This window comes from Drosophila hydei, unplaced genomic scaffold (assembly GCF_003285905.1).
Source record: "Drosophila hydei strain 15085-1641.00,03,60 unplaced genomic scaffold, DhydRS2 tig00008127-arrow-arrow-pilon, whole genome shotgun sequence".
NCBI classification, from domain to species: domain Eukaryota; kingdom Metazoa; phylum Arthropoda; class Insecta; order Diptera; family Drosophilidae; genus Drosophila; species Drosophila hydei.
This window is the reverse complement of record NW_022045837.1, coordinates 188,277-215,569: the sequence shown is the minus strand read 5'-3', so window position 1 is coordinate 215,569 and position 27,293 is coordinate 188,277. Positions and strand designations below refer to the sequence as shown.

The 27,293-nt window shown below is 40.4% G+C and overlaps 1 protein-coding gene across 1 annotated transcript; it reads left to right on the top strand.

The window, feature by feature from the left end:
• The first annotated feature begins 300 nt into the window (after positions 1–300).
• LOC111600889 (netrin receptor unc-5) lies at positions 301–27,293 on the top strand. Its single transcript, XM_023317226.2, has 10 exons — positions 301–711; positions 13,473–14,244; positions 15,312–15,593; positions 15,668–15,838; positions 18,133–18,186; positions 19,416–19,706; positions 24,486–24,614; positions 24,710–24,896; positions 25,763–25,836; positions 25,912–27,293. The coding sequence occupies exons 2-10, from the start codon at positions 13,635–13,637 to the stop codon at positions 27,261–27,263; spliced, it is 3,150 nt and encodes a 1,049-aa protein (XP_023172994.2). The 5' UTR covers positions 301–711; positions 13,473–13,634; the 3' UTR covers positions 27,264–27,293.

The window sequence follows — 27,293 nt, the reverse complement described above, 5'->3', positions numbered from 1 at the left end:
GTTTTTATGCGGGAAAAAGAAAGAAAGGCATAAAGTAAACGCTATAACTGTGTGTAAGCGCGCTCGTATGAGTGTTTGACGTTGTGTGTGTCGACAGCAAGCGAAGCAATAACAATAACAATAACAATGCCGCACTGCTGAGTTGTTGTTGATATTTCGTGTGAGCACCAGCAGGATATTTGAAACGGTGTGCGTGAGCGAAAGAGCGCGCGCGTCTGTGTGTGTGTGTGCGTGCGTGCTTCACTATGTGAAGTGTTCAATTAAATGCATAATATGTATATTGATAAATGTGCTTGTGTATGTGTATGTGTATGTGTGCACACACATAGGCAGCTGGCGGCAGCAACTATATGAAATATATTGAAGCACAGGATACGCAAAGCAAACAAAAACAACAAAAACTAAAGTGTATAGGCGATAAGGTTACAGATGTCCCAAGCAAACACACACACCTAGACAGATAGATAGTGTGTGTGTGTGTGTGCGACACAATTCGGGCAGGCTTTAAAAATACAATAAGGAAAAGGATACGCAGGACACTTGCATACGACAACAGCGTGTAACTGGATACATGTTTACTCATAAGCGGCCGCTGCTGACATCCACGCCCAACGCTGTCGCACTGCAGCAGACTACAAATAACAACAACAACAACATCAACAACAGGAGGAGAAGGAACAACAACAACAGCAAGAAGAACAAGAACAACGCGTAAGTAGCTGACATGCTTAGCTATAATAAGACGCCCCAGCCTGGACTTGGACAGCAAAAGTTTCTTCTTTTATTTTGTGTCCAAGACAAAAGCCAACTGAGCTCTGCACTGAGCGAAAAGTCTTTGGTTTTTTAAGACTCAAAATAGTCCTAGATCAGTCGCAGCCAATATGACGTATGCTGAAGATACAAAATTCTTTTCTAAAGTCAGAAGTTGACAAAAGTATTTTTGCATAATTTGTTTTAACTGTAAATTAAATAACAGAAAATTCTAAATGCTAGAACCTTTTCATGTTCAACTGAACAAAGTTTAGACTCCACAGTATTTTATTTCAAAGATATCAGTAGAATATTTTTTAAAATTCTTTAACTCATTTATAATGTGCTTTGAACTTTTTTTTAAAAATATTCTGAATAAATTTCTGCAATTGCATATTAAATATCAAAAGTAAAACAATTCATGCCTTAATAGCAGTTCAAGATAATAAGCTTTCAAATATATAACTCAACTTAACTCCATAATTTCTTTAAGTGTAAAGTAGTGGGCAGTATGGGCTGTGGGGCCCTGGGCGATTGTAAAGGGTTTAGAGCCGTTGACAGCGGCCGCTTCCTGCGCCGCTAAGTATGCAATTCTATTTTTAAGCGCAAGCGAAGTAGGTGAAGTGCAGTGCGGGTGCAATTGCAACTGCTGAGGCAACTGCCATAACCCACAACGCTAAACACACTTACACACTAACATAACAGAGTCGGACACACAAAACGTATTCAAGTGTAACTAAAGACGACCAATTCACAAACAAACAAACAAACAAAAGTGCAGAACGGACGCCAGCGAACCATGAGAACAGAGCGAGGGAGAAGGGTAGAGCGGAAGAGAGGGAGACTGACAGAGTGGGAGCGAGAGAGCAGCTGCAGTGGGTAGAGTAGGAGTAGCTGTTAGGCAGGCACTCGCACGGGTCGCGCTGATCGCAACGTACAGCTGACAGACGCGCAGGCGGACGGACTGAATGAATGACAGACGGACAGAGGGACAGAGGGACTGAGAAACAGAATGACATTCGGTCGTAGCGCTAATGTTTATTATGAAAAGCGTGCCCTTTTGAACGCCAGCGTGTATTTTCCTTTTTATTTATATTTCATTCTAAGTTTTTTTCCTATATATACACTTGCTTGGGGTATTTGAATATTGTCACGAAATGAACTTTGAACTATGAAAAGGAAATATGAATATATATATTTATATACGTACATACATTTTTATGGTTTCTTGATCAACTTTAGCAGTAGAGTTGTAGCTGCTATCGCCTTGAAAAGTCTGAGACAACTATCCATAGCAACTTGATGTACTTATATATGAACTGTATTTTATATTAATATATTATATTTTGTGTATTAATATAAAAACCATAAAGCTTCACTTTATATACATATGGAAATAAGCTGATCCTCCAGGGACTACTTTAATTCTAACTTTCAATAATAGCACTCGCTGTATTTACTGCATAACTACTCTCTCTTTAGGCTTATACATATACAGTTATATAACATTATATAAATATTCTTATGCTTTTCATGCAGAGAAAAAACATTGGAAACTATTTACTATTTACTAGAAAAACAACCTTTAGTCATACATTGAATTAGGATTTCAATTTTCATAACATTTTTTTATATACTCAACATCTATAATTTATTCATCCAGAGTATTCACTCTTCTAGCATACACTATACTATACATTCTAAGCTCTCAAAATTTTATTTATTATACCCTGATCCCATTAAAAATGGGAAATCAGGGTATAATGGTTTTGTGCAAATGTATGTAACAGGCAGAAGGAGGCGTGGCAGACCCCATAAAGTATATATATTCTTGATCAGGACGACAAGCCGAGTCGATTGAGCCCTGTCCGTCTGTCTGTCTGTCCGTCTGTCCGTCTGTCCGTCTGTCCGTCTGTCCGTCTGTCCGTATGTGTGAACGCGTGGATCTCAGCATCTATAAGAGCTAGAGACTTGAAATTTTTTTTGTAGGTCCGTGTATAGCACGCGCAGGTCAAGTTTGTTTCAAATATTCGATAACTATTCGCATTTAATTGTTATCGAATAAAAACATTATTGAAATGCAGTAAATAAATTATATCTCGAACGTCTTAAGAGCTAGAGCCTCCAAATTTTGTATTTAGTGTTATGTATATTTTATGCAATTTTGATTTTTGTTGGATTTTGGATACCGGCTCCAAATTCCCCCAAATTCTTAGAATTTAAGTTTAGTTGGAACTAGGGCCATTATGTGAAGGCGTTTGCATCTCAACCAAGCCAATAGGATATGTAGATCATATGCTGAAAATTTCATTAAAATCCATTAAGTAAAACAGAAGTTATTAAACAAAACGTTTGGCCAATTTGCAAAAGCACATGTCAGCAGCGCCACGCGCACGCATTTTTCCTATGCGTGTGCACACATACATTCAAATGCATGTATACTTTTCTATTCCAAGAATTGAAATTGCGATTGAATTGTGCTGAATTATTAGCTGCTACTTATGTTCAAATTTGCAACAGCTCGCGTAAGAAGGGCAGTGGCTGCGTTGGTAGAGGCACCTCTCGGATGCAGCTTGGTCCGGGTTCGAGACCAGAGGAGATGAAATGTTTTTTATTGTTTTATATTATTTATTTATTTTTTTTTTTTAGTTATGAAGTGGCGGTGTTGGTAGAGTTTGTGCACGTTGCGCAAATAATCCGGGTTCGAATCCTGGTCTCGCAATGTCGATTTTTATTTGTTTTCTTTTTTTTTTAATACTCGATACAAACTACGGAAAATATTACAAAACTCAAAGGACTGGGATCAGGGTATCTCCTAGTCGGGCACCCCGACTAGAGCTTTCTTACTTGTTTTTTATTTTATTTTTTTTTTATTTTACGATTTCGCTGCATGTGTATATATACCATATATTTTTGTTGTTCTTGTCAGCGCGAGGGTCGCTGAGAGCAGTAGAAGAGGAAGACTAGGCATAGGCAGGGAGGGAGAGACGCAGGGAAGCCCTCATAATGAGTGCGCAGCGGCGGCGGCGGCGGCACTTAATGCATTGATAAAAAGATGCAACAACAACAACAACTCGCACAACAACAACTTGTACAACATGCCACAAGCGCTGGCGACACTCGCACAATTACAGTTATAATTTTTGGGCATATAACCGTTATTCAAATACATAATTCGAAATTCAAATGCGTGTTGCAATTACCAACCCCCCTGGCAGCGAGGGTTGCTCGTTGACTAAGCGCCCACATATCAAAGGTCCAAATAAGTTCTTTCCATGATATCACCTAGACCTGGAGGCCAAACAAGGTGCCCATAAAAATGCGGCGCCATAAAAACTGGCAACTGAGAGCTGAGAACCGAGAATGGAACATCAAAAGTCAATGGGATACAAATAGGTTTTTTCTGCTTATTCTTTTAGCTTTCGAGTTGACATTTTTGGCTATGAAAAATTTGTCTTTTTAATGGTTTTTATTTTATTTTGGCTGGGAAGTAATTAAAGTCATTTGGGAAAATTGTAAAAATCAATAAATTATATATGGTTTAGTCCAAGTGTTATCGAGTATGGGCAGAAAATTAGTAAATTAATAAGTGATATATGGCTCAGAGGGAGACAGTCTATATAACTGAGTGAATTATAAGAAATTACGAATGATATATGGGCTACTGAGGCATGATCTTAACTAATGAAAATATGTTTTATGTATCAATAGAGGCTAATAGAGGTTATTAGAAAATACAAAATTAAAAAAAAAAGAAACTCAATAAGTAATTGTATAAATAACATCATACAGAATAGAAGGAAATCAATTAATGATGCCTAAAAATAGTTTACAGCTACTTTAAGATAGTTATTAAATAATTTTCTTTTGCTCACTGGAATCGACTTTTAGTCAGAAATTCTAGAAAAAACTGAAGAACTTAAACAAACTATGATTTTTTGACAATCTTTAAAGATTTTCGTCTAAAATTTTCCATTTTTATTCAATGAAAATTCAATGAAAAATCTACAAATATCTGGCCCTTACATAGTCAGCTAGAAATTGATCTCCAATTGATCAGTCATACAATCAGTCGACATACACAAGTTTCCCATCAGTTGCCTAATTTCTCGATTACATAATTTTGTCATATTCATTCCACTACGATTAACACAAATGAACCTCTATATACACATCTAGAGCTATCTCATGGAACCCCTACAAACATCAACTGCCAAACAAATCAATCAATTAATGCGAAAACCAAGAAACTCCCTTAGCAATTGTTGAACTAATTTCGAAGTAATTGCAATTGGATAATATTACGTATGATTAAGAAGCGGGTACTCCAGCGGCGACCCTCGTATGCAACGTTGTTGCTAACGAGTGGGCAACAAACAATCGCCAATTGGCGTATAATGATGCCCTTTTCAAAGTGCATGATTGACTGACTGACTGACTGACGCACTGAGAGATTGACAGACTGAGCAACTGCCACAAGCAGCAGCGACATTCAAAATAATTCTCAGGCTTTGACAAAAATGCAATGAATATAATTTGAACGCGACGAACGATGTTTTAATTTGTACTCGTTCGGGAAGTAAACAAAGCGGGCATATTAGTTTTAGCTGTAGAATGGAAGAGGCAATTTGGTAACTTGATGGCTGAAGCCTTAGAATTCATAAGAGAAATTTGTCGTCGTATATAGCTAAGACTATTGTGATATATCCATATTCAAGTAGCTATAAGAATTATATAGTCTTATATATAAGACCCTGAGTGCTAAGATCTTGAGACTCTTAGACCTTGAGAAGCCGAGCTCAATAGTAATTGCTTTAGATAATGACTCCAAACATATCGACATTGTTTTCTAGCTTCTTCTTTCTCTAGTTTCTCTACAAAGTGACAAATTGATTAAATTTGCATAAATGGAGCGAGCATTGAGCAGTCGTTTCCAGCCGAGTGCACAGTCCTTACGTGTTATTTTCTGGCATTTGATATTTGGTCTTTGCTTTCATTTTTTAACAATTTACGCGAGCTGTTACCCTTTCCAAGTCACACGCTCACACACACTCAAACATAGGCTAGTCATAATTTTTAGGGGTTGCTGTACAAGTTAGAGCTTACAGCTGTTGTTCTACTCCACCTCCTGCTCTCTCTGTGTGTGAGTGTGTGTGTGTGTGTGTGTGAAACAAGGGTTCGGGTCTAAGGACAAGCCAGCGTCTATTGGCATGGGAACCATGTCCATGGGATATAGGGATAGGGCATAGGTATGGGAATGGGAATGGGAACGGGCACGGTAGGAGCGAACATGAGCCATCGAACATCTTTCGACTCCTGCGGTGATTAATTGTCATTGAGCAGAGCCCCCAAAGCCGAAGAAAGACCTAAGAACGAAACGCATGTTACAACTCGGCTACAGCTACAGCTACCTACAAAGACATGAGGTATCTACAGGCATCAATAGGTATAAGGGCATTTGGGTTCAGCGCCTGGCGACTTAACATTGGATTAGATGTCGATCATCGATCTACATGGAAATAGAAATAGGTGCGTAACTGCCTTTTGTCTACATCGAAACGCGCAAAGCCGAAAGCCGAAAGCCGAAAAGTAGGTAGCTGGATAGCCCATCATAAATTGTGGTCTTTGTAGCGGGTACGACTATCTGGAGAAAAATGGAAATGGGCATTGGCATGCAACGCTGATCAATTTGTGAGTTACCTTCTGGCCATTATCTATATGTGCAAGTTAAGCGTATTAGGGGTAGAAAGTTAGAGCTGACCTTAGCTGAGGCGGAAATGTCTATCTATAGTCGGCTTAGAATTGTTTAGATAACGATAAAAAGCAACAAGGAGATTCATTTTGCTAAGTAAAATCATTAATTTTGGTCTTCAAGTTGACAACAAATAATTGAAGCTATAGAAGAAATGGGAAAGATATAAATGAAGTCAAGAAAGGTCTTTCAAGACTTATCAGGGAACATTTATTACAGCTAGATTTTAGATATTGAAAAAAGAGAGGATTAATATTCATTTCGACTTGGAGTTAGCATTAAATCTTAACTAGATAAATAGTTTGCATATGCACTCACTTGAGCAGGATTAAAGTATTATATTCTATTCGCTTGAGGGAATAGCTAGACTGAAAAGAATTTCTTTTAAGCCTTTATCTCGCAACGGTCTTAGTTTCAGGCAGTTTCTCGTCTATCAGAATTTCTCTCTCACATGTCTCTATTTATATTTGGCTTAGCTTATAGCTAGTTACTACTTCAAGCTTATTTCACTCTTATTAAATTTATTTATATTTATTTCCATTTTATATATTTAATTCTTGCTGCCCACACTTACTTACAGCTAGTCAATCTCTTAACACAATTTGCCCAGCAAATTTCATTTGCCATTATTTGAATGACTTACTTTTCTTTAAAATCTCCTATTGCATTTTTATAGCAGCATAGTCATTGGCCCTATTTAGGCTCAATTTTGTGTTGAATCAAGGTTTTACTAAGCTATTTAAATTGCTCTTTATTTAGAGAGTTATTAAATTTGTTGTCGCAGCTTTAGAGCAGCTTCCACACAGTTCCACTGCCTATGCTGTAGAAATTGAATTGAAACAGCTTAATCACAGTGTTCAATTAAAGTCAGTTCGTGCTTAATCTAGATTACTTTGAGTAATATTTAAATGTACTGCAAATGCTTACAATCTAAAAGGCTCAGCTTTCACTCTAACAGATAGCTTTTATTTATATTCAATATATATGTATTTATATACATATATTTATAGCTTTCAATCTCTATTCAAGTCGCATCATTTGCTACATTTCCATTTAATTTATAGTCGCAGTTAAAAGGCGAAATGTCTTCACATTGAGCGTAGCTGCCAGCAGCAGTTGGTTTTGCCATCGATTTGTTTTCGCCAGTCGGCATCATAAATTAGACCAGGCTCCAAGTGTGTGTGAGTGCGTGTGTGTGTGTGCCGAATAAGTTTTGCCCCGCCCACTGCAATTAAATGCTGCCTGCTGGTCAGCAGCTGAGCAACAACACAACTTGCCAGCTAGATTGAAACTTTTCTAATGAGATACAAATGATAAGAGTCATCATCATTGTGAGCTTTGTTGTTCCACTTATTTAACTCAGATGTGGCATAATAAATAATTTGCTTATTGCATGCACATGTCTCTCTGTGTGTGTTGTCTTATCTATTGTATTGTATCTTGTTACAACATATGTATCTATGTATCTATCAGATACGCGGGCGCATAATTCATGGCTGAAACTTTTTGTTTCTAATTCGACAACAATTACGCTTAATTAATTTAAAGATGTTGTTGTCCATGTTGTTGTTGTTGCTGTTGCTGTTGCTGTTGTCGTTGTCAACCCTCACAGCAGCAACATGTATTTTTGAGGGAGGCTTTGTGCCTCGCTTATAAATAGATTAATTAAAATCATCTTTAATTGTTTGATTACAAGACTGGCCCAAAAAGCGAGCGCAAGATGAAGCAAATTAAAAGGCAAACTCACAATAGCTAGGCTTTATAGTAGCTAAAGAGCAGCTCAGTTATGTGTGTAAGTGTGTGTGGGCAAAATGCGCAACATGTGAATTCCACATGCGGCAACGATTGCCACAGTAACCAGCAGCAATGGCAGAGCCAGCAGCACGGTCCCTTGAGTTCTGAAGATTTCATTTGTGCTACAGATGTTCAGAGATTGTACAACATAACTACACACGCACACACACACAGTCAGTGGTAAAGTCACACGCAATTGAAGCAGCGGCATCTGCCAGATACACTTCAGCATTTGGCTTCATCTTCAAGGCGCGTCGCACAGCAACTGCCGCTGAATTTTCGAGTGGCATTTGATTTTAGTATACGAGTGTGTGCGAGTGTGTACGTGTGTGTATCTGAAGTGCTATGGAGAGGCATAAAAATTATTGCTGCCAACCGACTGAGTCAGTCAGTCATCAATTATTTTATAGAATGCTCACTTGTTTTTGCTGCCATTGTCTGACTGAACTGCCTGCCTGGCTGGATGGCTGCCTGGCTGCCTGGCAGCTCCCCCAATCTTCAGTTCCTGCATTTGTGGTGCGGGAAGTTTTGAAAGTTCTTTTACTTCACACACACACGCGCGCACACATCTATATATACAGGAAGAAGCTGCGCAATAGTTGTGAAATTAAATTGAATGCGACGCCGATTATCCCACGCAATCTTTCATTCAGTCATTCATTCAGCTGCTGCCGTTTGCTTCCACTATCTGCTGACTAGGAAGCCAGCCAGTCAGACTAAACTCCTCCGCCAAAGTTCAGAGGCGGAACTGCCCTCGCACCATACAATATAAGATGATTATATGCACACGCAATCTCAACTATCCAGCCATAAATCTAAAGCCCCTGTCTGTCTGTCTGTCAGTCTGTCAGTCTGACTGTCAGTCTCTCCCCTCTTTGCCAAAAATCAATGCAAAGCTTTGCTGTTTTTTATGCTGCCTCCGTACCCTCCTCTGGCACTCTCTTTTTTTATGTCTTTTGCGGTTCCAATAAATAAAATCCATTCGATTATAAAGTGCACACACAATGAAATGCCGCTGATAAGCGCTTTACACAATCCATTTGGCCTACTTCAGTTCATTAAAAATCTATTTAAAACAAGTGCATTTGGCAGCTTCTGCTGCATGTTTGACTGCTAGTTACCCTGGAAATTAAGCTTGACTTAAGAAAATTGTTGCTCATCTAACTTTTAGCATTTCTTTAAGATGTGCTGTGATTGAAAGTCTATTCCCAGAGAAGTCTTAATGCTCTTAATGATAAACATAAGCAAACATGCAATATGCTTGACAAAGTCTCATAATATTATAATATAGTGAAGGTCTAACTGCACACTTCATATGCTTAAATATGATAGATAATATGAAGAGATTAAGAAATAGAGAATATTCTTAAAGATCTTTAAGATTCGCTCTCATCATGATATCTATTATTTATTTAAGATATGATATCAGATGATATAAATTTATCTACAAACATATTCTCATTCTCATATTATGTATTCACATAATTTCTTTTCTATATATCTCACCTCTCTCACTCTATTTTCTATATAAAGCTATATAACTTGCTTTAATTTTAAATCAAAATCCCATTCATATACATATAAATATTTTGAAGCTAATCGAGCACTTATAATCTAAGTTATTTTCTATATCTATAGCTATCATAATCATTAATGAATCTTCTCTTCTCTATTACTATATCTTGCCTATAATCTATTCAGAAATAAATCTATCTATACATGTCAATATACATTCATATGCATCTATAAAATATATCTTTATTTAACTAGTTTTTATTGAGACATCTCTTAAAGTTGCTCTGGAATATATGTCTATAATTTATAGCCGCAACTTTAACAACTTTTGGCAACACAAAGATTTATAGCTCAATCCACTTAATGCTTCATCTATCCATAGACAGATGTCTTATTGGAAATACTCTTAAAAATGTGTATATAAATGGTACGACAGACTCGGCTTTATCAACTTTTATAGACTAGCTATGCAAGCATTAGGATATTCAATATTTCTATATTGCTGTCTTTAAGTTTCTATGCTCCTAGTCTCTATACAACTCTAGCTAAGTCGTATAATTTGTAAATGCTCCATTTCCTACAACTGTATGCATATATCTTTAGCTATGTTTACTTCTACTAACAGATGTATATAAATATGCATAGTGCATACTGCTCCTTAGCACTTCACAGCATTAGCTAAGCTCTCAATAATCAATGATAGCAACCAAGTTGCTCCTCGTCCTCTAAGCCATTCTACTCCATTACAGGGTATTAGAATGTGCAAACATGCATCAGTGTGCCAAAGTACACAGCTTGTCTGTCTGATAAGGCAGTCACTATATATATATATATATATATATATATACATATATATGTATGTCTGTAGAAGTAGGTGGAGTAGGCGGCGTTCGATCGAAATTGTGAATCTGGCATTTAACGATTTTGATGTGGCACATTTTGATTAATCTTTACGAGCAGACAGCAGGCAGGCAGCAGGCAGCAGGCAGGTTGGTCGCACAATTTTAATAGCTGCAGCCAGTCGATAATTATGCTCATAAATTTGCAACAGGAAGTTGCAACAAATAACAATTACGCACAAATTTTAATCAATCAGATGAGCTATATTAATTTATATATATATATATATATATAGTAATGTAATGTCAGAGCTGAGCTAAATAATGAATGCCTTGCGGACCAAAAAACTAATTTATTTAAGCAGAACAGCAAATATGGCAGATATACTTATATATATGTGCACACACACACACATATGCTCATCTATGTGTGTATTAGAAGAGCCTGTTCAAACACGAGTCTAGACAAATCGAAAACAATAACCAACTTCAAGATTTGGCTATAATTGAATGCACACAAACAGAGGCGAGTGTGTGCCGTAGGGAATACTATTATAATAATCTGACCAACACACACACGCTTACTTATATTGACAGACACTCAAGTGTCCACAAGCACCCTGTAAATCCAATTGAATTACGCATAAAAGGCGCTTAAACCAAAAGAAATGACGCTCGTGACGATGTAGATGATGAGCTAGCAGAGCCAGAGAGTGGGAGAACTCTTTATATATATATATGTATGCCCACACATATACATATATATATATATATTATTTCCTTTTAATTCTCTTATTACCCGATATTTTATCGCTAAGCGTGTCTACTGTCTCGGCGCTCTTTTTGGCCCAATCATAAATACATTTGACAACGCGCCGCATTTCCGCAACATTTACATATCGGCCTTACGAAGGCATTAAAGAGCCCAAAACGAAGAAGAAGCAGAAGCCGATGAAGTTGGGCGTAGAGTGGAAATAAAAAAGAAAAAAAGATAAAAAGTATGTGCAGTAGGCTTCAGTTTAAACTTATGCATGATTAATGCATAATTACAAAGGCAAACACATAAACTCCAAGTTGGGGGCTCCGCAGCCAAAGACAAAAGGCTGCCAGTTCCCACACAGAGCACGTCCTGCATGGTGCGGGCGCTGGGCTAGCCATCCAGCTAGCTATCTATCGACGCAGTCACTGGTCATGGCTATAAGTACTTATGTATACATAGCTGTTATTAATATTTCGATTCGGTACCAGCGATTCGTAGAACTTGACACATGACTTGCATAACAAATAAGACAATTGCTGTGCGTGTGTATGGGGTATGTGTGTGCGTGTGTGCACCTCTCTTTCAGTCTTTTGGGGCATATCGCTTAGCATAGTCTAATAGACTGATTGATGATGACAAACTTTCGACTTTTATCAAATAGAAAATCGATGCAGTTGCCATCCCAGGATGTAGTATACAAAAGATGGCTCATTGAAGTGAAGTGACGTGTCTTAATGGCAGAGGGGGCGGAGCGGTTTCCTTATGTAACATGATATTCACATTTACTTTGGTTATATGATATTTATATTTGATGTAAATTTTAAAAATTTACATTGGATTCTTGTTTAATGATTACTTGATTGAGTTTTGGAGTAGACGAAAAGTGTAATAGAATAGAACAGGCTTACATTGTGAAAAGATTGATGAGTCATGGCATAAGTATAACAGTTTTTTGGTAGGTTTTTAAATCAATTTCTTAGAAGAGCCTTCAATTCAGTTTTGAGTAGATGAGCACAGCACAGAATAGAATGGAATCGTAGGATGCTTATGAATAAATCGTTAAGTAACAAAGGAAATATAACAGTATAACAGTTCAAGCTATTTTAAATGTCTGTTATGCAAACTACTGAAAAGAGAATTCAATTTTGACAACTTTGGTAGTAGAGAAAGAGGAAACATAACAAAGTAGAATTAAAAAGTATAACAGTATAACAGTTTTATGTGAATTCTAACCGATTTATATGTATTCTAGTTCAATTTTGAGAACGTTTAAAGTAGAGACCAAGGAAATATAACAAAGAAGGCTTAAGAAGTATAACAGTATAACAGTTTAAGGTACATTTTAAATTATTGTTAATAAATATTGTGTATAGACTGTGCTATGTTAATTGAATTTTGAGTATAAAGAAGCAGCCAACTATTCTAAATATAATAACAGTATAACAGTTTTTAAAAATGAAAAATCTAGTGTATTTAAAGCCATGAAGTTCATGATTAACAACAGATTTTTAAAACAGTCAAATATAAACTCAATCTTTATGCAGAATTCCCTTTCCAATCACTTTGCTAGCTTCTGTTAAAGTTTGATTTGATTTACTTTATCTTTCCCGTTGCCAAGTCCATTTCCTCAATCAAAAATTCGTAGAGTGGGCTGTCACAACTTCCTGTGCCACGCTGCAGCCGGAGCAGGTGATTAGCCCAGTCGCATTGACTGTAACAAATTAAACGTTGGGCATAATGATTATAAATGCGCCGTTGTAGGTGCCTCTGCCTCTGTCTCTGTCTCCCACTCTGTTGCTCTATGCCCCTCTCTTTCTCGCCGTGTGTGCTTCGCTTGAAGATATGAACACTTTAGTTCATTCATGGACACTTTTTCCAGTTTGACTTTGACAAACATGCGCTGCGGCTAAAATTGCATGCCGGCAAGACAAGAAGTTGAGCTGTGACTCGGGCTGTGGCTGTGGCTGTTTAGTGTTAGCTGACATATGAGAATGGAATGCAAGTGAAGTACGTGCAGCGCTAAGAGACACTTTTTTAATGCATTTCTTATCTGACTTTACAGATCTTGCCTAAACCAAAGGCAGCTAATGCTAGCAGACAGCACAAGAGGAAGAAGCAGCAGCAGCAGCAGCAGGTGCAGCAGGTGCACAGGAAACGCAGGACAAGTGATAAAACTGACAACGAATTTGAAACGAGCAATCAACGAATAGATAGACAAACAAACATGATGTCATTGTTGTTAAGTAAAGCCGGAAATGTGATTATAGTTTTAGTCAGCCTGCAGCTAATCTGGCTGGCCAGCTGTCGTGAGCTGCCGTTGGATTATGGCAGCAGCAACTCGGCCTCGTTGGAGGACGTCGAAGACATTGTCACCGAGCAAACAGCGCCGCAGCAACGCCTTAATCTCGACTCGACGCTCAATAGCAGCGAGGACAGCCGCACTTCCGCCTCGGCTACCGTCTCGGGCTCCTCCCTGCTGGAGGAGTTCAATGCTGGCAAACTGAATACGGCCGAGGCTGGCAACACGCTGCCCATCTTTCTCAGTGAGCCCGAAAGCGTCTTCGTGGTCAAGAATCGGCCGGCGGTGCTCAAGTGCAAAGCATCGCACGCTCTGCAGCTGCACTTCAAATGCAGCGGCAGCTCACAACCGCCGCCATCGACGCACGACAAGCACGTGGATCCGCACACAGGTGTGCACATGGAGGAGGTCACCGCCACCATACATCGCGATCTGGTCGACGAGTACTTCGGCAAGGGACCGTTCAAGTGCGAGTGCCAGGCGTGGTCATCGCGTGGCGTGGTCAAGAGTCAATCGGCCACGGTCCATATTGCATGTGAGTATTTTGGAGGGGTTGCAGCTAGCGATGGGTGCGTGGGTGAGACGTGACACGACGTGAGCAGTGAGTGACGTGAGTCACTTTATATCATATATTTTTGTATGTGCATTGCATTGTATTTGAGTTGCTTCGTATCGTGCTCGTGCTCATGTTTTTCATGCTATGTGCATAAATCTAAGTTTTGCCTTTCGCTTTAAGCATATATCGCACAACATATGCATCTTATTCGTGCTCATGTCATGTCGCTTTTGTCGAAATATAGCATTTGACTTGCTTCTTAATTAATTTATTAATTTAATTTAATTTAATTTAATATAATTTAATTTATTTAATTTAATTTATTTTTTACATTTTTGGTTCGAGCTCTTAATTCGTTTTAAAAAATATTTCAGATTTAATAATGCTTTCGTGTTTCTTCGTGTTCGTATCATGTCGTGCTCTACTGAATAGATTATTCTGCTTCCTAATGAATTATTGTGTGAATTATGTCTAGCGTCTTCCTCGACGTATTATCTAACTCAAGTTCGTGTCGTGATCGTATTCGCTTTCGTGTTCGTGTTCCTCAGTCTATTCATTGCACATATCTATCTGAAGTTTGAGCTGCAGTTCGAGCCTTCTTTCTCTCTGTTAGTGTTCATTCAATTATTCATTTTACATATGTGTAAATCTGGATATCTGGTTCAAGCCGTGTCATACTTCAGACTCCTTTTAGCTTACGTGAACTTCAAATTGCAGCTGTTGCTCAGGTTTAAGTCGTCTCATATACGACAAACTATTTGTCGGCTATATGTATGAAGTCTGAACTTCAATTTGAAGAAATTCGTCTAGGCTCATGCTACACAGCTCACCTGTTCGTATTGTGCAAACAAATTGATTCATTTCTAGTTTTCTTTGGCTATTTGATTAGCCTGCTTATTCATTTAGCCTAAGATATCTCTTAGATATCTCTTAGTTCGCTTTGAAAGTCGTGTCACATCGTGTGACAATGCCCATCTCTAGCTGCAGCTGCAGTAAAATGCAGAAAAAAACGTACCCCAACGCTAACCACACATTTTGCCTTGCAGACATTCGGAAGTCCTTTGGTCAGTCGCCCACCTCGCTGCGCCTGGAGCTGGGCAGCCGTGCGGAACTGCATTGCGAGCCGCCCGGTGGCTTCCCGGAGCCGAAGCTCAGCTGGCATAAGAATAATGCGCAGCTAACTGGCGATAGTGATACGGGCATCACTGTGACTGGCAGTACGCTCACCATACGCCAGGTGGCGCTGCACCACATGGCCAACTACAGCTGCAGTGCCGAAAACTTGGCCGGCAAACGTGTCTCCGATTCCGCCGTGCTCATTGTCTATGGTCAGTAAATGCTATAAATGAGATATTTTATGAACTACCTGTACTACCTGTCGTTTTACGTTTTGCGTCCACAGTGAATGGCGGCTGGAGCGCCTGGAGTCCATGGCGCGAGTGCAAATGCAGCGGTAAACCGAGTCAGGGACGCAAGCGAACGCGCACCTGCACGAATCCGATGCCCTTGAATGGCGGCGCTCAGTGTGCGGGTCCACAGATCCAGAAGTCGGCAGACTGTGCTGCATGTCCAGGTAAAACCAAAAAGCGTTTCCTTTGGTTAGCCGCAAATGTGTGCGGGGCGGTGGTGCGTTATATAACGCTTTAAAGTGTAACCGTAATTGAAGTGCCAACAACAAAAATTGTCAATTTAAATGGCAGCGTGCGCTGCCACCTGAGTCCCTGTGACCTGACAACTCCCTTTGCCAGCCACAGCCCAGCCACCCAGCCACCCATCCACCCACAGAATAGCGCCCATTGTGAGTGAGCCACGCACATTTTTCACACCCAGCCAACGAGCCGAGGCTGCGAGGCGTCCAACACACAAAGCACTGCGCCGCAAAAGTTCAAGAGGGCGTTCCAAAAAAAGAAACAACAAAATGTGGCAGGCACCAAAGTCGACTGCACAAGACGAAGCACAAATACACTTATCTAATTATAGTGTAAATAGCATCAACAAAATGGGGCAAAATAATATAGAGAATTATAGATTATAGGCTGAAGTGATCGAAGCGGAGGCTTCGTAATGCAGAAAAGGAAAGAAGAAGTAGTTGAAGCATTCATAAAAGAAATGAAAATTTGTGTATTTTATACAAGTTAAATATTATTTTGAGCTAACTACAACTTAAATCAAAATTTAGTTTGGACAAGCAGAAAATATTTGCTTTTATTTTAGGCAAGTCTAATGTGTGTTTGAGCTAACCAAGTTAACAAGTCAAAGCTTAGTTGGGTTGGCTTCTAGATGATTCAGATGCCTGCAAACAATTTTCTAAAAACTATCAAATTCTTAAAAATTGTCTAACTTTAACTTTAACTATCTATAGCTTTTATCTTAAATAGTTATTCTAAAATATATATTGCTTTCTATGTCCTTATATATGTGATATATTGATCAATATTTCCAAGAGATTTCTAAACTGCATTAGAAATGTCTTGGAAATATTGATTAATATATCACATATATAAGGACATAGAAAGAAATATATATTTTAGAATTATATTTATATAGAAAAGTCATATCAGATAAGAGCTATAAATATATGTGAAAATAATGTCTAGTGAAAGATATATGATATACAGAATATAATGTCTATTAAAAGATATATGATATATAGAACCAGCAGCATTAAAGAGAGTATATTAGAGGCTATACATAAATAGACTCATATATAAAAGTTAATTTATCTCAAAGTCATTTAAATACATTGAAGCTACTATTCAAGCACATTTCATCAGAAATAATATATATATATATATATATATCTGTATATCTGAAAACTCCCAACTCAATTAATAGCAATTAAATACAGAATTTGATTTAATTCTGCGAATTCAAAAACCAAATCATTCATGGGTCAAAGCTTCCAAAGTATTCGCACTACCCCACATTTAAGCAAGAGTCCAATAAATTTTTGAGTGAGCGCCGAGTATTTCATTTTAAACACGCATTCGACTGCGTCTGCTATTGTGAAGTAGCTGCTGCTGCTGCTGCTGCCTTTTGAAACGACGACAGATATCTCCACACGAGATATAACTGTATATGCGTATATATAGATGGATAGATTGGGAATGGACAGAAGGCGGGGCAGAGACTTTTGTGGACCTGGGGGCGTCTGCTGGCGGCATAGTCAGTCATCAGGCGCTGACTAAATGGTGACAAAAGGCAAAGGCAAGGGCAGCGGCAGTGGCAGGGGCAGGAACAGGAACAGGGAGCAAGGGCAAGGCACGTCTAGGGACTAGAGGGGGTGGCTGTTGCACAACGGGATTTCGGGCCTGCATGTGGAGCTGTTCGACTGTAGCTAAGGGTCTGAGGGGCTCTTTTTGTGACAGACGCACGGGCGGCATGTGTTTGAGACTCTTCACTTTTATTCATGTAAATTTATTGTATTGCACATTGTATTGTAGTGCACACACACACACACACACACACACACACACACAGAGAGAGGGGGAGAGGGAGAGGCTCACAGCGGGCACAGCAATGAGCAATTGTTGACAGACAAGCGGGGCAAATGGAGCTGGCAACAGGGAAGGGAGTGGGGGGCAGCTGCTGAGGAAGCAATAGCAATACAGTTCAAGTGGGTGGTTTGGGTGGCTATGGTGGGTGGTGTCTTTTTTTCTATGAAAAGTGTGTCATAAAATTAATTTTAAATTTCGCTTCGGTTTCGCTTCTTCTCTCTTTTTTTTTCATCTTATGACTTTTTCATCCCCATGGAATCGTGTCAACCTTATGGGCGCTTCAACAACTGCTGATGCTGATGCTGATGGTTACCTACCTAACTGCCACGCCCACGCCCTTGATTACGCTGACAACAACAACAATCTACAGAGGACACTCAAATTGTGAGCGCTGATGGATTTGACATTTCGTCGAGTAAGCGCAGTAAGTTGAACACGAAAGCCTGACAATGTGCATCTCATTCAGCTACAGCTACAGTGGCAGGGGCTGCTTTTCGCAAAAAGGGGTTATGCGAAAAAGCAAAGATCGAAGCACTGTGTCCAGCTCTAACTTGATGCTTAAACTTTAAATGTTTAACGAGCCAAAAACTGGCATTGCTGGCATAAGCTTTGGGGGTGTTGGGTCTCTGTTGTTCCATGCAGGGCCTGGGGTCGTGGGTCACGCTTTACAATTCAATAAACAATTGTGTTAAACTGTGCCGAAGGCCCTTAACAACAGCTTCCAGCCAGAGCGCCGGATGCGTCAACGAACCATACATTTATTCATTCCAGCTGTGCCACAGCAGAGAGAGATATATATATATATCTATATCTGTTGCTGATTTCGATATAGTTCTGTGTGCATGTCCAATCTGCCCTCTTCAGAAAAGTGACGTCATTGTTGACGCTGAAGCAACTTAAAAATCACTTACCACGATTTACGCTGTCTGATTCATGCAACAAAGTCTGGCCAACGCAGACCCTTGAAGCAGGCACAGCAGGGGCGGCAGGCAGGATGCGTTAGCACACACACACACACACACACACACACTTAGTCCTACATAACTTAACTGCCTGGCTAGGCAAAAACGTGTTATTGGGGAAAGACAATTTGCCTTTTGCTTGGGGGTTGCTTTCGTGCCTGTGTGCACAGGAAGTGACAAATGCCGATATATATATATATATATACAAGTTTGGCATAGGCATATATCTAGTCAAGACCCATTCATAACATGCACATTTTGCGCTTTTTGTTTAAGTTTCGGACCCCAAAAAAAATTGAAAGCGAAATGCGAAAATAGAAAAGCATTAAAATGACAATCACTTTTACTCACACACAGAGGCAGGGCAAGAGATATATATATATATATATATATCTGCGCATTTTTTCGACAGCTTTCCCCATGGGCTCATAAATTCTAAGCGCTGCATTTAGTTAAAAGGTGGCATAATTGCAGCGCATCTATTAGCTTAAGCAGTGCTATAAAAATGTAATGTTGTGGCCCATCAAAAGCAAATATCCACTTACAGCTTTATAAGTCATATGCCTTATCCTTGGGGGCCCCACGTTGGGCGCCCGGCTTGATAAATGGCCCTTGGGTACGGGCGAAATGTGTGCTAAATCATGTTAATATGACTTTTGATTTCTGAAACCCCCTCTCTCTCGTCTTTCAGTGGCACGCTGGTCTTCGTGGAGTGAGTGGAGCATCTGTTCCGCGGATTGCATACAAGTGCGTCGCAGAAAATGCCTGACGCATGCCACAATTGCCGATGTGGCAGATGATGCCAGCGAGCTAAGCCCAGCAGCACTCAGCAGCAATGATGGCGCCACTAGCAGCAACAGCAACAGCCACAGTCAGACCCAGAGCGAGCCCGATAGCTCAGGATATGGCAAATCATTGTGCCCCGGCAAAGATATACAAACGGCCGAATGCCGTGGAGAGCAATGCCAGATTGGCAAGGATGGTAAGTGTGTTTATGACAACAACAGAGCAACCAGACATAGAGTCAGCCAGTCAGTCAGCAACAAAGTAGACAGTTACCGACAACAATAACAAACACGAAATAGACACAAACCAGACGAGCGACGGAGAGACGCATTGAACAGAGTAGCCGGAACAGCGTAACAGGCTACACAATACAAAAGCTAAGCACTCAACGCTGATTGTCACAATGGGAAATTAACCAAGTGCATTTTGTTTGTGCATATCCCCCACTCCCACTAAGCCACCCTAGCCACCCAAACCAACTTCTCTAAAAATGCTAAAATAAATCAACCACCCAACTTTAGAAAAGGCCACTCAATCTGCACTTTTATCCAAATGCCAAAAAAAAAACAAGAAAACAGGAGTGTTTAGGTCGGCTTGGACTGACTGCAGCATACTCGCTCACTGCTGGAAAAGAACTATGAGCTGTACATTGATGCATAATTCATATATTGCTTTAACCATAGCCATTTAAGCTTTAAGACTGTGCCAGATATAGATAGAGTTAGCCTAATCCGATTTGCCATGATTCAAAATGAATTTTCATTTAAGAAAAGTTCAAGAGTAACTCATAAATAATATGTAATAGTTGTAATAGATATATATATAATATAATATATAATAAATATATAATATATAAACATTTCTTAAATGAAAATGAATTTTGAATCATGGCAAATCGGATTAGACTAACTCTATCTATATCTGGCACAGTCTTAAAGCTTAAATATATATATATATATATATTCTCATGGCTAATCGTGACATTTTAAAATCTCTAGAAGAAATCTGCAGTCATTTTCCATTATCAAATGTTGGAACTTCAGCTCTAAAGCAATTGATTCTCTTTGCTTTAGATTATTTCTAGTCAATCTATGAGCAATTGTTACACAACTCATTTCGAGCTTGTCAGCTTCAAAGGCTCATTCACATAATTTTTTTTATTTAATTTTAAAGTCTTTTAGTCATTTACTAAACAAATTTTAGAATTCTAGCTTTATAAACCAGACACTTTTGCCGGCTGTTATATGCTCGAATATGTAATTCAATAAGCAAGTCAATTAATAAGCTTCAACAGTTAGGCTTACCATGTGCCACGCCCTCAATGGGCATATCCAAAAAAATGTATATATATGAATATATATATAAAAATCTATATAACTAAATTTCTATCTATAATAAAATATTAGTGCGTTACTACTCAAAATTTAAAGCAAATGAAACGGCACTTTTTTCCTTGAAAAAATCCAAATATTTTCACTTTTTTGTTTTTAATTTGTTATCTAATTTATTACTTTATTTATTACTAATTTTATGGTCGAGCATTTAGTGCTCGCTCGCACTACTATTTTTATGAACAACTGGGCATATGCACATTCCCAATCCCAATCCCACTTTTGAAATATACTCAAAACACATATACCCTATTTACCACTGCGTGAGCGAGCATCATACACAGATCTGAAAAGGTTTCCAAAATCAATCGCTGGACGCCATTAAAATAACTTTGCCCCTTGTTTATGCACTTTTGCCACATAATTAGGCATGCGACAGAGCTGTTCAGGATAGTATCATTCAACGCTGTCTCTCTCCCAGTCTATCCAGCCCAACCCCAGCAGTTACTGTTGCTCCAACTCCCATTCGAATACTCTGAATCCGTCTAGCAACCACTGTGAAGCTTTCTACGTGTCATTGTTGCTGTTTGTGCCACGATTTACAATCAATTGGCAAACCCAAATCAAATCTGATTCTTCTTTTTTGGCCCTTTTTGGGGGGGCAGCTGGTTCGGTCCATTGGGATCAATTATGCGACTGTCACAGTGTGTAATTGAAAGGATCAGAATAGAGCAGCAGCAAGTTCGTAAACCATTCAACACATCATTTTTGGCACATTTTGCGGGTTGATTTTTTTTGTTATATTTCGCATGCATATACCCTGTAGATGGGCATACAGGCTGGGCCGGACAGCAAAGGAAGAGACACAGGCAGCCAGAATTGGGGATGTTTTTCACCTAATCTGTATACCCTGTGCAAAAGACTTACGAGCAGGCAGTGCTAATTGAGATTTGAGCAAACAACAGCAACTGAGACTTCTCTCTATTCTTCTCTAGCTCCTCCCCAACTCCTCTCTATCCCTCTCTTTCATTCATAATTAGTCGTAATCCTCTTTTAATTGTGTTTTTACTTTAAAAGTGTTAGGTATACAACTTCATGCGTTGCTATTTAGTCTATACCCTGTAGACTTGACTAAGAGTCCATCAAGGCTATTAGAGCTTAAAGTAGACAACAGAACACAGTTCTCGCTGGATGAGCATTTTTTTAATTAGGCATATTTAATGATTAAAATGCTTTCTTCTAGAGTTTTTCAAAAGTTTTCATTGGCAGCTTTACTAAGAGATTTATGTGCTTATTCCTGTCTTTTAGTACATACCCTGTACACATAACAAAAAGACAGTCAAGGCCTAAAAGGGATTAGAGCAGGCCACATGAGGCATCTTTCTCTAAACTTTTCAATCTTAAGAGTTTTTAAGAGCTGTTTTCTCTTATTCTTTTTCTTAAATACCCTGTAAAAATAACTAAATTTATATGAAGACTGTGAGCTCTTGGAGAAGGCAGCAGCTAGCATATGTCTCTCTCTCTCTCTCTCTTGATATCTATTTTAAGGACTTCTTCCTAGCACAAATATCTTAAAGATGTGAATGCTTAAAAAGAGATTAGAACAGGCACACCATTCTCTGCCTCTCTCTTTAAGCTCTGTCTCTTAAGTAGTCTTACTCCTGTATCTATTCATCCTTCTCTCCCATGTATCTCTCTCTCTCTCTCTTTCTCTTCTGAGTGTTTATCTCAAAATCTTTTCAAGGCTGTTTTATGCCTTTCCCCACCACAAATTGACTTAGCTTACATTTTCCATAAATATCTTAGCTCACATCCAAGAACAGGGCATCTATGCGTCGATCAATTGCAACTGACGCACGCTTTTTATGTTATTTGATTGCTGTTGAAAAGTTTCTGCGAATGAAGAGTGACACTTTGTTGGTTTTGACTTGAGCCTTTGGCTTATTTTCCATTTTATTACGTTTGCCTGTGGATCAGAGACGCAGTTGGGCGCCGAGGCTAATATCCCTAGGGGGAGCCCAGCGCGGCCCAGCGCGGCTAGCTGCAACAGTTGAGACTTTGCCGAGGCTTTATTATGTGGCCATTGTGGCGACTGGCTGTGGGCTGTGGCGCAGCAAGTACTAGATATATATAAGTACGAGCGGGCTCTAATCTCTTAGCATGACAAATACGCTTTTGATGTCCCGAACAGGAGAAGTCGCAAAAAAATCAGCATGCGAAATGCACAGGGAAAGCGCAAGAAAAACTCTCAAAAGTAGTAGAAAAAGGGCTCCATTCAGAGAAGCGAAGGATGTTTCCGATGCGCTCGCTGTCGCTGATTTACAGCGAATATAATTGCTCATTTCATACATTGTATAATGCACCCTACGTGTGTGTGTGTGGGTGTGTGTGTGTGTGTAATAATCATAATATATATATATATATATATGGGGAGTAATTCCTTGCGCTGCAGCGATTCCAGGCAGCGCCAGCAACAATGACGACAACAATCACAGCAACGGAAACAAGCCGAGTAACAACAATGGCGAGCCAAATGTTGGGGGAGTATGGGATGCGGTTTATAGGGTATAGGGTATGCTGACTGCGGGGGGCAGCGCACAATAATGCGAAATAGACGCCAGTTTGGGGCGACTGCTCTCTCCCCCCCTCATCACTCTCTCTCTGTGCATACAAACATAAAACATTAAATACAGACATATACACAGCCATAACCGAGAGATATGTAGAACGGGCGGACTACGGAATGGTGTGGCATGGCTTGGTATGGATGCGGCTACGCTTGGCTGCCTTGGATTGATGATGGCAACAGCAAAAATTGTTTTTTCTTTTTTGGTTTTTGGATGCGACCGCGTTTTTGGTTTCTGCCAACTTTTGTGCGTAGACATTCCTTTTTAAACACAAAAGACAAAGATTGCGATTGGCATGCCAGCGGAGGCTGGCAAATATCAAGGGATGGCCCGACCAGGGGGCCAGTTCGAATCAGGCCTTCTCGCCAAGGCGCAGATTAATACAAGTAAAAGTGGACGACTTTCGGCTGGGGGTGACTGACTAATAGATACCCTGAATCATAGCACTCACACTCTAGAATCAATTATGGAACAAATTTGATGTGTCTTATAGGCCTAGTGCAAGATTTGCTTTGTTATCGACTTCTTAATCGATTACAAACGCTTATCGATCAAATTTATAAGCAAACTGCTTTTGTGTCTGCTATAGAAGAGGCTAAGCAGCCTGAAGCTCTCTCTATTGCAGTCTCTAAGACATAGCTGGAAATCTGTGCTCAGGCTGAATGTTAGCGCTGATTTTGAGCAAGCCTAAGCTGCACGTATCATATCTCTAGCTCTTACAGATTCTGAGCTTGAGAATGACAGCTAGACAGACAGCCAGATGAACGCACAGACAGTTTAACGTAGCTAGAGTTAGACACGATTGCTGCAAGCTGACGGCTTAAGGGTTTCCAGCAAAAGTTCCTTTGTTCCATTTCATTTCAGCATTGAGCCATAATCAGTATACCCCACTTTAAGCACTTTCAAACGTGGCATAAAAATCAAAATCAGCAATTTTATTGAAACTTTCTTTGCGTTAACTTGCATCTTCTTTCTCTCTCTCTCTCTCTCTCTCTCGCTCTGCCACTCGCTTCACAGACTTCGATTGGACATTGTACTTGGGTCTGGCATTCATTACCGCCGTTTGCTTTGCCTTTGGCACTGCGCTCATCTGCTGCGCCCGCCGTGGCATACGCCACAATCCCCACTACAACATGGCTCGGTCAGGTAAGTCGTCGTTGTGGTCGTAGTCGACTCACCTCAATTGAATCAGTCGATGCTGATGCTGATGCTGATGCTGCTTCCGCCGCTTTCTGTTGCAGTTATGGATGCGGATTATATGCCCGGCGTTGTCGATAAGAAGGAGATGCGCATGCACATCGAGGCAGCCAATTTGGGATACGATTATGTCAATCCCGGACATCGTTATTTGCCCGGCGAACATATCGTTGGCTTGGGCTGCGCCGGAGTCACCGAGCACCACTACGATGTGCCCAACCTGGCAGCAAAGTAAGTTTTTCCCAAATGCTCTGATCAATTCTTGTGCCTTAATCCCGCAAAGCGGATTACTACTGTAGACCGACTGTATTTGGTTATTGCTCTCTATACGCATATATACTCTGTATACTCTATACTTATGTGCAGTAGGACATGTCCTTTAGTTGGAATATATATGTGAAATGTAGCTGCAGCTATTATATCTCCATGGAGACAGAGTTGAATGCGGATAGCTGCGAAGATGAACGTCTTTAGGTGGTGTCGTATGTCTGGAGAAGTTAGCATAGTTTTCTAGTTAAGTAACTTAACTAAAGCAACTAGCTATGCGTATATCAAAAAGGTATTTGTTTTAGATGAGACATAAGCTAAAAATTATTCTAGAGCAAAACTGAGCTAACTAGCTTTAGCATAACTTTTAATTGCATCTATTGAAAATGAGAGTTCAGTTTATATTGACTTTGTGAGCAGGTATGTAACAGGCATAGGAACGTCTAGCTTAGTCCACAAATACTATAAATTCTTCATTCAATTCTTCAGTTGATACGACCTAGCCTTGTTCGTAAGTCTGTCTGTCCGTCCGTCCATCCGTCCGTATGAGTGCAGACATCTCGTTAGCCACAATATCATACAATTAGCATAAGCTAGAATTTATCAGTTTATTTTGGTCGATAACTCACTTCATATAATCGATAAGAATCGATAGTTTGATTTAGTTTTTTAAGCATAACTTGGTGTTTGTTGATGTTATGAATAGATTTTTGAATGGGTAGTTCTACCTATTCCCCTCACTTCTCTCCCTCACTCCCCTCTGCCCCCTCTGCCTCTTATATATATAACACTTAACTAACTCCTTTGTCTTCTACAACTCTCTCCCTTAGCTACACAAATCCCATAGATGATTTAAGCGCTGATTATCTATCCGAAACAGGCGACTCCTCCACAGCGGATACATGTGAGTAGCACAGAGCGATGCAATAGCTCAACTGAGACTAACTCTTACCTCCACTCCACCCGCTCCTTACGACAGCCAATTCTACCTTTGATATGAATGCCAAGCTCTCCATACTGAATGCCTCGAAGAGCAGCAGCTACGAGCTATTGGGCAGCAATGGCGGACAGCTACGTCTCTACGGCGGCGAGCTGCTGCTCTTTGTGCCCGAGCTGGCGATTGGCAAGCATGTGAAGAAGCACGTCTCTCTAATGCTGCTGAGCGACGAGTGCAGTCGCATTGCCTGTGCCACCGAGAGCTCGATAGTGTGCAGCAGCGTGGTGCACTGTGCCCCGCGCAACTATGGCTTCGTCAAGCCGGTGATACTCAAGATACCGCACTGCCTGCTCAACCCAGAGCAATGGCATGTCCATATCTATCATGCCGATAGCGAACACGATGATCTCAACGTGAGCTGGCGACGCGCCGTTTCCGTGGGCGAGGAGACCATCAATACGCCAATGTTTGTGCAGCTCGAGCCGACGTCTGTCTACATAATGACCGAGCAGCTGGGACACTTTGCCGTAGTGGCCGAGCCGAGAATACAACAGCCCGCCATCAAGATGAAGCTGCTGGCGTTCAGTCAGCACACGCCGCCGAGCAGCGCCAACTGCAGCTTGCGCATTTACGTGGTGAAAGGTTTTCCCAACAGCCGCGACATCTGCGCCAATGTCGAGTGTAAATTGGGCGGCAGCTACTTGGGCGAAAGCCAGGTCTTTGGCTTCCACCTGAATAGCTTGAATCTCAATATACGCGTACGCAGCACTGAGCTGGAGGCGGCACAATACGAACACGCCATACCCTACCAGCACATACTGAGCAACAATTCGATCTTGCACTGCGAGTTCAGTGTGCGGCGACAGGAGCAGCATGCGCTGTGCGTGGACTTCGGTCAGGGCAACGAACAGCTGGACTATTACAGCTTCAATATGCCCGCCCAGCAGCTGTGCGGCTCCGCCGAGGAATTGGCATCGACCACGAATACGACCATCTCGATCGATCGACAGGGCAACTATGTGAACGAGAGCTGTGTGCTGGACTTTGTGCAGCTGCCGCATGCCACAAAGCGCCTGATATGCGCTGCCTTGGATCCGCCGCGAGCCGACGAACGCGATTGGCGGCTTTTAGCCAAGAAGCTGAGCACTGATCGCTACATAGCCTACTTTGCCACGAAGCCATCGCCCACTGAGCAGATACTCAATCTGTGGGAGTGTCGTGCGAACAGCAAAGGCAGCTGCATGGGTAGCTCGAGCAGTTGCTCGAACGGTAACAGTTCCACAACCATAACGCATGCCAATAGCATTATGTCCTTGCTGTTGACGCTCAAGGAAATGGGCCGACAGGACGTGCTCGATATAATAGTCGATACTATAGGTCCACTGTGGATCTAAGGAGAAGTTGTTGTAAACAAAAACAAAAAC